The sequence below is a fragment of the Limulus polyphemus genome, unplaced genomic scaffold, assembly GCF_000517525.1.
Source record: "Limulus polyphemus unplaced genomic scaffold, Limulus_polyphemus-2.1.2 Scaffold1179, whole genome shotgun sequence".
Taxonomy (NCBI): Eukaryota; Metazoa; Arthropoda; class Merostomata; order Xiphosura; family Limulidae; genus Limulus; species Limulus polyphemus.
Genome location: NW_013666789.1, coordinates 266,377 through 282,946, shown reverse-complemented (window position 1 = coordinate 282,946; position 16,570 = coordinate 266,377). Strand labels below are relative to the sequence as shown.

The 16,570-nt window shown below is 33.0% G+C and overlaps 1 protein-coding gene across 1 annotated transcript; it reads left to right on the top strand.

Annotated features, from left to right (window-relative positions):
• Positions 1–5,993: 5,993 nt before the first annotated feature.
• Positions 5,994–8,030, top strand: LOC111086547. The gene is made up of 3 exons (XM_022389760.1): positions 5,994–6,146; positions 7,088–7,475; positions 7,877–8,030. The coding sequence occupies exons 2-3, from the start codon at positions 7,096–7,098 to the stop codon at positions 8,025–8,027; spliced, it is 531 nt and encodes a 176-aa protein (XP_022245468.1). The 5' UTR covers positions 5,994–6,146; positions 7,088–7,095; the 3' UTR covers positions 8,028–8,030.
• Positions 8,031–16,570: the final 8,540 nt, after the last annotated feature.

Here is a 16,570-nt window from a genome sequence, read left to right as displayed (position 1 = left end):
TAGCCTTATTTGAGCACCTAATTCTCATTACCATGTGATTCACAGCTTGTATAACAGTAATATTATTCTGCTATTCCACCGCACGTATTTTTGTGGGGAATGATAAAAGGAAACTAGTACTTAGCAGTTAGTTCAGTTTATAAGTATGCATTTGCGCTGCTAGAGGGCAACATAAGTTGTTCTTATATAAGGAACATTTGTGACTTGTCACTGAACAATCACGATTTCTGCAAAATCAATTTCAGTAAAAATAAATAAATAAATAATTTAAATTAACATCAAGGTATCAAGGAGATCAAATATTTATGCAACTGACAGAGCTGTGTACATGCTATTGATGTCTGAGTTTAAAAACACCAGTTTCTTGATTATCAACAATAAAAATAACAATCTATTTTTCTACTTGAGAGCTGTGTGTGCATGCATGGCCTGGGATCCGTATTATGTTCTTCTTATTAATCGACATGACTCTGGCTTGTGGTGAAGTTGGAAGGTGTCGGTTCTGTAAATATCCCCATAACACTGGTCCTCATTGTAATCTAAAATTAAAGAAACCAATATTATATTAACAATCTAAGCAAAAGCACATTAGGTGTGAAGAAAAGGTGCAGCCAAAAACAGAATGAGCATGAGTCTTAAAGAAATTAAGTCAAAGTTGGTGGCCAAACTGGTATCTGCAATTATAGCATTGATAAGAACTTTACAGCAAATATCCATTCGTTAGTTTGCCAGACCACGTTTTTTGTCCAACTTGGGGCATGATGGTGGGTAAAACAAAATACGCGGCATACCTAACTAATGAATGAATATTTGCTGTAAAATTCTTATCAGTGCTATAAGTGTAGCTACCAGTGATTCTTGTATGGTTTTTGGGTATTCTTCCCTACCTTGTTTTTGTACTTTTTGGCGTTGCCAACCCCACATCATATTATTTTTTGCATTTTTTAATTACTTGTAATATCTTAAGGACATTCAATGCATTTTCATAAAAATGGTCTCAAAGGATGCGTGTATCCAGAGCACTTATGGACATTTTTCATATTAATAGAACTTGTGAATAAATTTTGATACAGTTTACAATGGTTGAGTACTTTATATTAAGACGATTAAGTCCATGTCACCACGTCTGATAAGTATCTAACGAGTTTGCATCTTGACAATAGCTCTGCAACGGCCCCCCAGTAGCACAGTGGTATGTCTGCGGACGTACAACGCTAGAAACCGGGTTTCGATACCCGTGATGGGCAGAGCACAGGTAGCCCATTGTGCAACTTTGTGCTTAACTTAAAAAAGAAACCCTGCAAGTTTGATTCTGTTGCAAAAGACACCATCACAAGGCCTTAAAGTCTAAAGTATACCACTCCTTCCTGCATAATTTTAATAATCCATTTAGTTTATAAGGCCATTGGTGGCCCAGACCTCGTTTCAACAGTGCAATTGCACAGAAGTCAATCAGTGCTGCATCTGGCGACTTAACTTGTATATCTAGTACGTAATGACATGAATACCCGTTTTCTTTTCCAGCTGTTTGAAATATGCAAAAGTTGAATTGATATGACATGGAAGCAACTTGTGTACACGTCACCTGTGTATCTATCGTCAGATGGAGAGCCTTCTGGATTATGTAGCAGACTATTGCCTGGGACATGTAGATGGCTTTTACCATTGACTTTTGAGTTCGTGAATTCTCACAAGTTACAAGACGTTGCACTTTGTTTATTACAACTTGGGTATGCCTTGTTGCGGTCTCTTTCTCGATGTTCTTGGTGTCCCAAGTTGATACATATTCCTTTGTTTTCTAATAAAGCATAGTATAGGAATATGCTCATCTAGGACGTTCTAAGTTTGGTATGAAAACATCTTTATGATATGAATGTATGAATGTTTTGCATCAGAAAGAGCTGTTGCATACCTTTGCCGAAAGCGAATTAGCATCGCATTACATGTAACGCCAATCAATGTCAAAATGTTATTATACATGCCATTCCATCGCAATTTTATATCGGCTGTTTGTGTCACGTGATTTTCTGATTTGCATATTAAAATCGTTTATATATGTTGTACTCAACCCTCTGTATAGTGCTCACTATAAAAGTACACTACTCCAACAGATACAAATTTGCGTATCAGTAAATGCACACTTTATCCATCGTGAAAATCTAAAACGTTTTCCTACGGGGCCGTTGCCCCTTAGAATCACATTATAGAGGATTCAAAACCCCCTTATGAAATCGTTTTTTTTTCTCTCCCCGTCTTCTTCCCAACACAAACTAATTCCCACGCCTATGCAGCTTGAACAATCAAACACGTGTCCAAGACACAGCCTGTCTTCTAACTTCACGAGGTAGTTGTACAGCACTAGAAAATGAAATATAATTCTCAATACACAACTGACCCATGTTATTCTGACACCAAGCATAGAAGCTACAGCCTAAAGTTATGTTTCATATAATCATAATGAATGTCAGGGTTTCCAAGCAACTTACAGTAACATAAAGTGTACATTTCTTTAGCATATTGTTATTTATACAAAGGAAGAACCAACCATCCACAAATGTGTGCAAGAAGTTATGATCATGTAGGCGTGAATGTAACAGCTCGATTCTGTATTTGTATTTAAATGCGTGTTTGCACATGTGTACTTATATTCATGAGTTCGCAATACAAAAACAGTGATTTCATTAAGCACCTGAGGAAGGGCGTTCTGCCCTCAACATGGTGTAAATAGATACTTTTCTAAATAGTATTAACATTCTATGTTATTTCCTACAACAGTGTTATTTAATATGTTGTTCACTGTGTTTCAGTGCGCATATTTGCTTTTGTAAATATGTATAAATGCGTGAATTCTTCAACATACTACGTTTTTCAAGATCTTCATGGAATTTCAAATATTGATTTAGCATGTTCTTCTGGAAAATTCGATCCTATTATTCATTTTATTACATTATCACTGAAATTTCCTTCAACATTTGTTTTCGACCATAATACTATCATCACCTCTTTTTCTGCTTTTATTCGTATACATTATATAGGTGTTGGGCATGATTATTACTGAGATAAATAATGAGCTTCTTTAACCATCAGACAATTTTACAAATTTCATTTCAGACTTCAAAACTCATAACTGTTTATATATATTTTAGTTCCTAATTTCAAAACTTGTTATTGAAAACTGTGGACATTTATCTAAAGCTAAGTTTAGATAAGTTACTATTGACTTAAAGATGCTGAACTCGTATCTGTGCATTGTGAAAAGTCCAAAGTTGAACTGCCTGACCTTCGAGGAGACCAAGATTAACCGGTGTTTTGCTACCGATTATTCCAACGCATAGATATTTTTTAATCACCAAACCAACCAGGCTGTTTTATATCTAATTATCTCACAGTTTCAGAACTGTAAAGTTTGTCTCTTTTAATAACTTTAAGTAAGTATCTGAATGTTTATCAGTAGATTATGATAAACTTTGGTTTTCAAAATAGTATCAAGTTTTTATAACTTTTATTATTATTAGGTATTAAAAATTGTAAAAACAATAAAAAAACTCAACTGGTAAAGCTCATTCTCCTGAAGAAGAATAGTCAACTATTCGAAAGCGCTCGAGTTTTGGGTCTTATTTTAAGTTTATAGGCACAAGATATATAGATATAGATCACAAAATATAGATATAGATATCAAGATATAGATCACAAAATAGAGATATAGATCACAGAATATAGATATAGATCACAAAATATAGATTTAGATCACAAGATATAGATATAGACCACAAGATATAGATATAAATCACAATATATGGATATAGATCACAAGATATAGATATAAATCACAAGATATGGATATAGATCACAAAATATAGATATAGATTACAAAGAAAAGTTTAAGATCAATTGTATTCTCTAGCTTTTGTTCATTTTTTAACTAATATGCCTCAAAATGTAACGTATCATTTTCGTTTATCTTGTAAGTAAATTTAATAGAAATCTAGACTATTTAGATAACAATCAAACTTTGTTGACTCTTCTATACCATGTCGCCAACACACGACGGTGTCATCAAAATATCTAGCTTCTGGTTTCAAATTAAACTTATTTTTGTAAATCACTAAGTAACGGTGGCAATGGGAATCCCATAGCTAATCCTTCATTCTGTCTGTAATATTTGTTATTAACGTGAAAAAATTCGAATATTCTACACAGTTTTTAGCGGATTGATAATGTTTATAACTTCTGATGATGGAACTATATTTTATCTTAATTTATTTTCAATAATATCAATCAATAGAAAGTTGGATCGAGACTTTCGCAAATAAAGAAAACGCATCAGTTGAAACAATTAAATCATTTTCCGGCCCTACAGTGGCACAGTTTTAAGTCTGCAGGCTAATAACGCTAAAAAACGGCTTTCGATACCCGAGGTGAGCACAGCACAGATAGCCCACGTTGTTGCCTTGTGTTTAACTAAAAACAATTAATAAATTTCCTCTAAAGTTATTTATTTAATTATTTCTACAAATTGTACAGATCTTTTTCATCATCACTTTATTTCCTTGTTTTAAAAATGCAAATTGATTTAGAGATAAATTTAGCTACGTTGTATGTTAGTGCAATTAAATTAGATAACACAGTCTAAGCTATCGTCGATTTTATAAACCTTAGGAACTGCGTAAAAACTTGGTGTTATAAAATCTGAGCTTATTAACTCTTTTCTTGTGGGTTAAATACATATAGTTTTTAACTTTATCAACTCATGTAACTTACTGATAAGGTTTTTCAATTATTTCATGAGGACTTTCTTATAATGGTTCTTCAATTTATTTATCACCACACTTTGTCAATCTTTTTGCGATTTACAAACCACAATATTGTTATTCTTTAAAAAACTTATTATTCCTGTTTTTTGATTCAAACTAAGGTTTGGTTATTGTTAAGCAAAACCATACACAATGAGCTATTTGTGCTCTTCTCATCACAGGTATCGAAACCCTAATTATAGCTCGTAAGCCTAGAAACTTACCGCTGAGCCACTGAAGGGACTCAATCTAGGAACAACCTTCTTTACTCAGTTATAACTATCTCACCTAAAAGCATTAGCCTTATTCATATAATTTATTTTAAACAGATTTGTTCCACTTTCTATTATAATATCTTATTCTTGACAACTTACAATTCCACGTGCAAAACCTTAGCCTTTATTTAAAATTTCTATTTGTTTAGCATTTAATATAACATTTGATTTATTTACAATTTTCTAAATATTTCTTAAATAGATCAGGTAGAGAATCTAAGTTAAATTGGTTACTTTTCTTTTCTTATTGTTAGTATAACACAACATGTGATCCAATAGGTAAATAATATTTTATTAGCTCAACCTAAAAATATCAGTAACAGAAATGTTCGTGAAACGTTGAGGATAATTAAGTTTCAGATAAGTAATGAGCATGTAATAAAAAAGGACAATGAATTAATGGAACCCTCTCCAGTGGTTCAGCGGTAATCCCGAGGGCTCACAACACTAAAAATCGGGTTTCGATACCAGCTGTAGACAGAGCACAGATAGCCCATTGATTGTGTATCTCTGTGCTTAACAACAAACAATACAAATTAATGGGACAGAATGTAAGTAGATGGAGCGATATTCTGCAGTAAACATTTAAAATAAGATATCACTTGGTTTAATAGAAGGTCTTGTAAATTACACTCTTGAAGATAACGCTTCGAAGCTTCGAAAACACGCAGAGTCGATCTGAGACTTTAGATCATTGTAAAACAAAAATATTTTATTGTGTAAAACAAAAACGTTTGTTGTTTAATTTTATTTATGATTCAACACAAGTGTTCATAGACAAATTTCAGCAATTTACTTTGTTGTAATGATGCAAAGATATATTTATTTTGCTAACTAAATATGTATACTTTCTCTAGCATTAAGAGCTCTATTACAAGGTCACGTGTAGCCTATTGAAAAACGTGAAAATGTTGACATTTCAGGATCTTCTAAAATTAGAAACTGTTAGATAGTATCTCCACTTCTCAGTAGCTTCTCTACTGACCAATGAAATTGAAGAATATGTATATACACACACATATATATTTCATGCACATTTTCCATGAGCTTACAGAATACTGGAAGTAATTTTAATCAGGTAAGTTTTAAATTAGGCAATATGAAAGATGGAGGTAAACCACCTTTTCTTATCTACCCTCTGTAAAGCCTATCTACTATCAAATACTATTATATGTTAAGATAATGTCAGTTTAAATCGTTTTATTTTTGGCGATAAGTCCTTTAGAGAAACATTTTTATAAAAATACTAATAATGCTAATTTAGAACAACTCTCTTACACACTTTTAAAGTAAATGTTTGGTGAAGAATTTATTCTTGGTTTTTTTAAAGCAAAATTAAGGTGAGTACTTAATAAGCTTGTTTTATTATTAGTGTTTTAGTCTTATTCTAATAGCGATAGTAATTTAAAACCCATACATTATTTAATTAGTTGTGTTTTAGTCTTAATCTAATAGCGATAGTAATTTAAAACCCATACATTATTTAATTAGTTGTGTTTTAGTCTTAATCTAACAGCGTTAGTAATTTAAAACCCATACATTATTTAATTAGTTGTGTTTTAGTCTTATTCTAACAGCGATAGTAATTTAAAACCCGTACATTATTTAATTAGTTGTGTTTTAGTCTTAATCTAATAGCGATAGTAATTTAAAACCCATACATCAATACGGTTTTTCTCTTATACTTGATCAGTGATATCCTTCAACCGCTATGTTACGAAGCACATTTAACAAACAAATTCGATAATGAATATGGTGAATATGGTGATAGTAAAATGCAGGGTTGGTATAGACTGTTACCTGTATATACGTATTAACAAATTGTATATTTCAGTTAATCTTAACGATGAATTAGTTTAATACACAGTCATGACGACGATCTTACAAGACCGTAAATATTTTAATGAAAGATAACCCAACTGATTATCCTGAATTCTGGTAATGAAAATTATCTACATAACAATGTAAATTACACGGTAAAGCGGCTGTATGTTACAATATCTAAACTATTTTTTTCAGAAATAACAATGAAAATTGTCTACAGTTTATTGGTCCTCTTCTTCTTTCAATGGGAGTATTCCTCCTCAGAAGGGTTTTTCATAAAAGTATCTAAATCGGTTCATGGACTGGGGCTTCTGAGACACGCGGCTTACTATAGAACTTACTACTTTTCTTATGGGTTTTACCCTATTTATCGCAATGGTTACTACTATCGTCATCATCATGTTTGGAGAAGAAGCACAGAAGAGGAAGTAAAAAGTGGCCAAGAGGTTCTGTCTATTCAGGAAATCTTCAGGGATATATCAAGTAACGACGAATACCAGTGTTTGATTCGAATGATGTGTGAAATGGGAATAAACCCATACACATATGGACAGTTTGGAGTGGATATGTCCAGTCTTTTGAGGTAGTGTACCAAACGTTATTTAAGAAACATTACTATAAAATTGTAAATTAGTAAAACTACAGCCTTAAAAAAAGTTATGTATGAGGAATTGTAGTGTGAGAAACTTTAGTATTTGATCTGTAGATAAATACACGAGATAACCCGCTCTCAAATCGATTAGAAAATTTCATTTTTGTAGAACTTAAGCTTAAAATTAAACACGTAAATGTCTTAGCAGAGATATTTCTTATATCATTAATTTTAGCTAAATCAAAGATAATTGGTTCCACATTCCAAAACATAGAGTAATACATTTTGACAGTCAGGTGAATATTTCAGTTTTAATTAAAATTGATATTCTGGTTTTTTAGTATCATACTTCGTTGAGTTGACTCCACTTATGTTTTCTATTTCCTACTTAGAAACGTATATGACCCTGACCCAAATTACCAGAAATATCAAAACAGTTTCTTACTGGGTGACAGAAGCAAGTCTACCGCCATCTGTACAGATAATTTTCCAACATGCACAGCTACATCAGAAGAGCTACGTATGTACGCAACAACTGATTAAACAAAGTGTTTTTTCTTTAAGTTTCACCAGACTAAATAAATGTTTTATAAGAAACTAGTTTGGAAAAACTAGAATATTTAGCCATTGAACAAACAGATAAGTGGATAAAGGATCCTGTTTATTAACCATCACAAAATATACAAAAATGCTTTCATCATGAGAAGATTCTAAAGATTTTTGCTTATTAATTATATATAACTTTAATGAAGAAAAACCTATAGACACTCAAGGAAGACTCGTCAATAGTAATTCATATTCACTTTAGATTCTTCATTTGTCTGTTTAAACACACAAAAGTGTCATAAATACGTTATTAAGGATAATAAAAAGATTCCCAAAATTTCGCGAACTTAAAATGTGACATTTTTCAATAATGACGAAACTAATAAATACATTTTGTATTATACTGATTTTTAATTCTAATTATCTTGTAGCTTGTTTCTCCTTCACAAGCATACACAGATATTGCATTGTTCTCAACTAAAATGAACTTATAACGTCAAGTAGTGCTAGTATATATACTTCCTAACAAATCGCAAGTGTTAATAACTTTGTAGGTTTCAGACGTTCTAGTACATAAGGGCACAAATCTTTTCTTATAGAAATGGAGAAAAATTAATTCATGGCTTCTACTTTTATTTTTTAACTAGCAAAAGTTTGAAGTACTGAAAAGTACTGAAGTTAGGAGGAAAATTTTTCTTTCTCTTTACGATTTATTATGGTAGTTGTAGCCTTAAACTCTAGTTATTTCCCGCTTTCACTAAATAATTAGGTCACATTCTACACATTTGAACACTTTCAACACCAGTGAAGTCTTTAAGCAACAGACCATTTTATTATTAATTAATAAGAAATTTCGAGTGAAGAAAGAGAAGAGGGTAAAATATTATCTCAACCACACTATATCTGCTATATCCACTACCAACGAGACCTTTCTTTCAATACCAGGGCTCTACAAGCAGGAAGAATACAACAGACACAGTATTGGTTATCATAATTTGCTTGATGATATTTTGCCTATAAAGTGCCCTCAAAAATTTTGGAGCCAATATATCACTGTTAAATAACTTTTCGACATTATCTCCAGTCCATTAATATTTGTAAACACTTTTTTTACTCAAATGTGGCATGGCTAATAGGCAAATTAGCATTACCATCAAATTGAGTGCAACGTATTCAATAAAAGCAGGAACTCAAGCTAGTGAACACTATATTATCTTTACAGCCAATCATACAATCGCACAATTTGATGATTTTTGTTATACTGGTTCCTGTGACATATTTACTTGGTCAACCAAAGATGATTTTCTACATTGTTATCAACATATTTTAAAACAAACCGTCCATTCTTCGTGAAATCAGTACACAGTTAATTAGTTTAAGATGTTCTTATGGTTAGGTAAGCAAATAAAATAACTTTCTGTTATTTGCAAAATCCAGTCAAGACATATATCCAACAAACAGTATTTTCTATGGATACAGTTTTCTGCTAATTCTAATCCACCCATTTTAGCATGGTATTGTTGGTGCATAGCTGGCGCAAGAGCTGTGGGTTGTTGAGCTCAAATAGAATCTGTCACAAGGTCTCTCAGAGATTCCTGTCATGATAAAAGTGACCTCAAGAAACTAGCACCTATGGTCTATCGGACATTCCATCATGAGGCAAGTAACCTCAAGAGACCAGCATCTATTTCTACACCACTGATGACTCGGACTGAGAACGTTGATGGAACATATGTAACCCTGTTGAATTTTATAATTTCTAAATCTTATTTATGCCAAGATAAATACATTATTATGACAACGTTTATTTTATGTATGATCTGTTAGATCTATTGAACGAATTCAGTTAAAATTATAAAAATCCAGTTGTAGGCTCTTTACTCGTGCTATACTACCTATTCCTTCGTCACAAGGATCTAAGGTCTTCTCTATTAAAATTCATGTTATAGATAATTTTTCATTCTTCTTCTTCTTTAAACTTAAATCTCTATTAACAGTATAAGACATTTGTAAAAGAGAACATCATATAATTTTGATAATGAATATAAATCTTTAATTGAAATCCTTACATATTATCATTCATTAAAACGATTACTTCCTATTTGGCCACTCAATCCCAGTGCATTAAACAAATTAATTGTCATATAATATGGAATTTTATTTTTATAATGAGTATTTTATGGTGTGTTGTTTCTCATTACTACACAAACATTTAAATTCGCCAAATTAAGAGCATAGTTGATTCTTACGTTAGGTATAAAGAAAACATAAAATGTAACAACATTGATTCTATGTTTATTACAGAATAATTTAGAACCAATACAGGGATATCGTGTAGTACCACTACTCGCTTTACGACTTATATAATTCTTGCTAACCCTAATTTCAATGCAAACTTATATACGCGTGTAAAAGTGTAGACTATCAACGTTATCCAAAATACCTGAACTCAGTTTCCTTTGTCTTAAAAAAAAAGAACTTTTTATTTCAAACCATGTGGTAAGCTTCCCAGAAACTTTTCAGATAATGAGATAAAAAAATTTATGAGACGTAAATGATATACACATTGTTATGGTTCGTCTGCTTCCGATACCACTTTGTTATTATGAGTGTTGTTCTCGCATATGATACAATTGTCCCATTACTTCTCCATCTCCTGCATATGTCACTGTAACTATTTTCGTGTACTGAGTCCAGTACCACAACTATCTGATTCACTTTACTTTCTCATTCTCTAGCATTCTGTTCATAGTGAAGCTTTTGCTTATCCTTACCCTTCTGAGTAGTAGCTTTAGCTTTGTCTCTGGATCAACTTATTTTAAGTAAGTCTAGTGGGCCCTTATCATATCTATCACATAGTAACTCAAAAGGTGAAAATTCTGTTGTAGCTTGGTGTACTCTCAATATGTAAATGGCACAAATGGTGATAAAATATCCCAGTCAACAGGATCTCCTGTACCATTACTCTTATCATGGCCTTAATGGTCCCATTCGATCTACCACACATCTCATTTTTTGGGGGTCTATAAGGAGTCAAGTGTGTTTCATTTTTACTCTTGTGGCCTTCCATAAGTCTCGCATTATCTTTGATCCAAAATTGCTATCTACATCTGATAAGAATTCTTCAGGAAACCCGACCAGTGAGAATTGCACAATAAGCCCTCACGCTATTTTCCCTGCTTCCATAGAACCTAGTGTTACTGCCTCTACATAACTAGTGGCAAGATCAACTACTGTCAGAATATATATTTATTCCCTTGATCTGTTACTGGAAGTAGTCTGATAATATTGGCTAAACTAACTATCGTTCGTTTTACTTAAATGCGCCTCTTGCCAGCTAGTTGAAATGTTGGAAAGATATTCATATAAGTCTTTATGTCTCCAAACATTCCCGACCAGTAGTAGTTTTTACTGATCCTATCTTTTGTTTTAGCTACACCTAAATGTCCAGTCAATATTGTATCATGTCCTAACTTTAATACAATCTGTCTACATTCCTTTAGGAGTACAATTTGATCCATACCACCTATTCCATCATTCCCATAACAGTTACGCTTCAACACTCCTTCCCACCATTAATAATAATTTACCCAAGTTTAGTTACTTCGGGTTCCTCGACCACAGTTTCACTGTGGCATTTATGCATACTCTCTTGTAACCGTCACTTAATTTTTCGTTCTCATCCATATTTACTTGTCAGAGTTTTTCAAAGTGTGGGATGCGATCCCGCCCACTTTGGGAGGCGTAAAAATTATCTCTTGGGGAGCACGAGCAATTAGGATAGAGCCAATAGTGCAATAATGCAAAATTGAATATTTTAACATATTTTTGTTAATGAAAATAATAAATGATTACCACGGCACATATAACATTTTAATGTGTATCAGTGTATTATATCTCGTCACTGAACTCACTTTTTCACTAATTTAAAAAAAAGAGGGAGCGCGCAAGAAACGATGTTTATTAAAAGGGGCGTGAATGGTTCACTAACTCCTACCCCTGTTTCAGAGTTTTCTAATCTGTCTACTTTGGCTCTATGTTATTTGCTTATTTGTTTGTGGTAATGAGTTCTACCTCAACATACTTTATTTCCTCGTCACTACATATTCATACGCTAACGCCTCTGTCTCAAGTGTGTTGGTTGGTTTCCTATTTTGTAGCTATATTACTTTCTGCATTTGTAATTTTGTCAACATTTGTTCTTGCAACATTAAATGTACAACTTTGTCAGCGTCTCCAGTACAGTTAGATCATTTAATCCATTTAACTAGCAACTTATACAGCCTTTTTCCATACTCTTTTAAATGTCTCATTTGCCATATTTTTTCTAACTCTCTGAACTTCATACAATAAATAGCTAACTACATCCTACGTTAATTCACCTGCACTCACAATCTTATTTTCTACTTCTGACGTCTTTCCAGGTAATGCAGGAAGTGGCTGCTATTCCATTTTTACATCATTACAGAAAAAGTATATCTATATCGATTTTGTAAACTTTAGACAACTGCATATGGGTACTTCTTTTATACATGTTATCCCTGCTTTCCACTCATCATCAACTCTAGCTCTAAACGTTTTTCTCAGCTTTTGCTTCCAAGCTTATTTCATTCTTAGCTTCTAAGCATTTCATTTCTAACTGTATCTTAGCTAATTCTAACTGATTACCTTGATAACTTTCGCAAACATTACTCGCAGTTCCCGTATTTCTACTAAGCTCAAGGTTAAACAATCATCTATTGTGACTTCCACCTCAATTAGATATTTTTTTTTAAATTGTTACTATGCGTTATACCCAATTCTCTACGTTTATTTATCAACTGACTTTTTGTCAGTGATTTCCAATTCTCATTCACACTAGCGTTAATTCCATACTCTTAAACAATGAGCCACAGAACTTATAACTAATAAGAGTAAACTGAACCACCATGAAAACCAAATCAGACAAAATAACAACAAAAAGGAAACTTTCATCCAGTTCACTTTCTTCCTCGGCTTTTGTTGATGTGGCTCTAACTCCAAACTCTTCTTTGTTGTTGAGTTTTTTTCCTAACGAATTGATAAATCCCACTTTTGACACCACTTTGTTATGATTGTGTTATTATTGCACTTCACTCCATCTGGTTATGTCCATCAACGTTATTTAGGTTGTAATTATTCTTATCAGGAAGGGACTGATACTAATGTACACATAACAGATTGGTGTTTATTACTATAATAAAAAATGCATAGATTTAGAAATATATTTTGTTTCTTACTGGCAGCATATTACTTTCTTCCTTTGTTTCTCTGAATTTATTCGTTCTCTCTCACATCTCCTGGTCTGCGTTTCCTTTTCATTGAACTTTTACCTTTTATATCTTTTCTTACTGCTTGTACACCTATTTGTCCCGTATGTGGGATTACAACATCTCATAATCCTAGGGGGGTCAAATGATCTCCACACTATCTGAATAAGAAAGGCAATTGCTCAGTCCAATCATTTACTAATGACGTAAACTGCTGTATTCCCCTAATCCTTTGTAGACTGGCCAAAAGCCGGCCACTTTCTCACTACTCTCAACTCCAACTAATATTACTTACACTTAATTTCATAGCACATATATATATGTATATATAAAAGATTGAATATGTTATATTAAACCAATTTTGGAACCTTATCACATCGTTACATTCCATGTCGATGTTTGGTCTCATTCTATCTAACAACCATGCATTTTGATAATAGCACCACAGTTTTCGTTGCAGCAGTCTCCATTATAAGGCTGTCATGCCCAAATCACTCCACCTCTCCATGCTTGCTTTCCATAATCTAACTAGTCTACAAAGATGCATTCTCCCAGCACCGTTTCAACAATACAATTGTACAGAAATCTATAGGTGCTGCATCTGGCGACTTGGCCAACATGGAGTAGCATGTGTATTTGTTTCTTTCTCTAGCTACTTAAGGAAGGGGAAGTAAGGTAAGACAGGCCCTTGGTTAAGGCTGACATCTATGAATATCATTAGATATGACGTTATGTCATCAGAGTGAATTATATGTAACTATTACTCACGTGACTTGGTGCATAAACATACTGGCAGATGCACGCGAATGTGAATAATCAAAGTTCGACGTCAATGTTTTTTTGTTTTTTTAAGTTTATGGTTACAAAGTAGAAATTTCATGAAATTTTACTCTGCTGATTTCAAACAATGAGTCTTTAAAGTCAACCGAATATGCCGCATAAGAAACACAGTTCTACTTCTCTTAAATTTTATATAATTCTATTGTTTTATCATGAAAGGCATAGAGTTAGATGCCCCCCACTGGTACCCACGTTCTTTTGCGCTATTGTCTTAGATAATGCGCAACTTTCGTATGGCATAAGGCCTTCCCAATCTTTATCGGGAACAATTAAATGATAATTTAAGTGATTTAAATGCAAATTATTATTGCGGCACTTACTTTAAATTGCAGTTATTATGAATTAGATGGGAGCTATTTTACCCCATCTTGAAGATCTTTTTTTATCTAATCTTATTGTACAACGGCTACCAACTACAAAAATTGTATTTTTTCAATGGCTGAAAAAAGTCTGTGTTAAATATTTGTTTTAACCTGAAATAACACTTACAATAAAACAGGATTCATTGTAAAACATTTTCATTTTTCATGGAATTCAATTTAATTAAGCTAAATAAGCCATTTTATCCTACCTTCTCTTATGCAGTGGTCGAACAGAAATTGTGACTGGAGGCGTTTTCTTGGTGAAACCATTTCCTGTTAGCCTCAATTCCAGGTGGAGATCATTCTTCAGTATGTTGTAGACTATGGCTTGGGGCACGTGGACAACTTTTGCCACTGACCTCTATATTCATGGATTCTCACCTGTTAAAAAGCGCCGCGCTTTGCTTACTACAGCTGGGGTACAAAATCTTGCAGTTCTCTTTCAGGATGGTCCTAGTTGCCCAAGTTGATCCACATTCCTTTTTTTACCAATGTGGTTAGGTACAAGAGATACACCTGTCTTGGAATTTATAAAGTTTCCTAACCTCATCAAAGTTTTATCAGCTAAGTGTATGAATAGTTTACATGAGAAAGGGCTGTTGCATACCCTTCCTTAAAGCATTCAATTTTCGGTGGCATCTCAATACTTGGCCCGGCTTAGTCAGATGGCTAGGACGCTCAAATCACAATCTGTGGGTCGCGGATTCGAATCCTCATCACACCAAACGTGCTCGCCCTTTCTCTCGTGGGGGAGTTATAATGTGACGGTCAATTTCACTATTCGTTGGTAAAAGAGTAGCTCAAGAGTTGTGGTGATGACTAGCTGCCTTCTCTCTAGTCTTGCACTGCTAAATTAGGGATGGCTAGCGCAGATATTCCTCATGTAACTTTGTGCGAAATTCATAACAAACAAACACAATACCTACGTAACACTAAATAATGTCAAAACGTAGTTCTGATACGTTCCGTTCCACCGTAACTTTATATCGGCTGTTTTCATGTGACTTTATGAATTTCGCGCAAAGATTCACGAGAGCTATCTGTGCTCTGCCCACCACGGGTATCAAAACCCGGATTCTAGCGTTATATGTCCGCAGACATACCGCTGTGCCAATGGAGGGGGGGGCGATTTATATACAAATAACAGAATTTATATCAAGTAAACACGAAAATCAAATAATCAAATTGAATGTTAATAAACACAATATAATGTTATTCCAAATGTATTTTTAGCTAAACCTTTTTCTTATTTTTCCTCAATAAGGCAGAACCTCAGTGTTTCTAAGTATCTAAAATCTTTTATCCAATATCACGCAAATTACGTTTTTCATCTATATGTTTAGTTGGTTAGGGAACAAAGAGTATACTTTAGCAAATTTAACTATCATGAAGTTTCAGGGGTAAGGTGTCATTTGTTACCTTTAGTTGGCTGAGACACAAAGAATATACTTCAGCAATACTCAACTATCATGAAATTTCAAGGGTAAGTTTTTAATTGTTACATTTAGTTTGTTAGAACACATGAGAATATTTTACCAATACCTATCATGAAATTTCAGGAGTAAGTTTCAGTAACACAGGATTGTGAGAAATGCATAGTTTCCTCGATTTTGTAAATTTTGCTTTTCGATATAAACCACAGACTTCCACTAAATAAACACTTTTGAGATAAATAGAAAATACCCAACATAATTTTCAGAAAATACAAGTAAAAACATATGTTTATATAAAAATGAAATTTCTTTTACAGAATTTTAATTTATAATATTTAATTTAAAAAAAGAGCTTTTGAAAGACTGCTGTTATGTACCTGTATTACAAAACAACTTTTACACGATGTCATCAATGTACTTAAATTACAAACAGCATTTATCTACTGTACCCATTGTCTTAAACCACGTAAGTAGCTTTCAAACGATTGTAGTTATGAGCTTAGATTATAAAATATCTTTACTATAACTGTTCCCATATGTAAACTTAAATTACATCTATGGTAATTACAAGACATTTTTACTATGAGAGAATACGATCTTTGTTATTTTAGACTTAG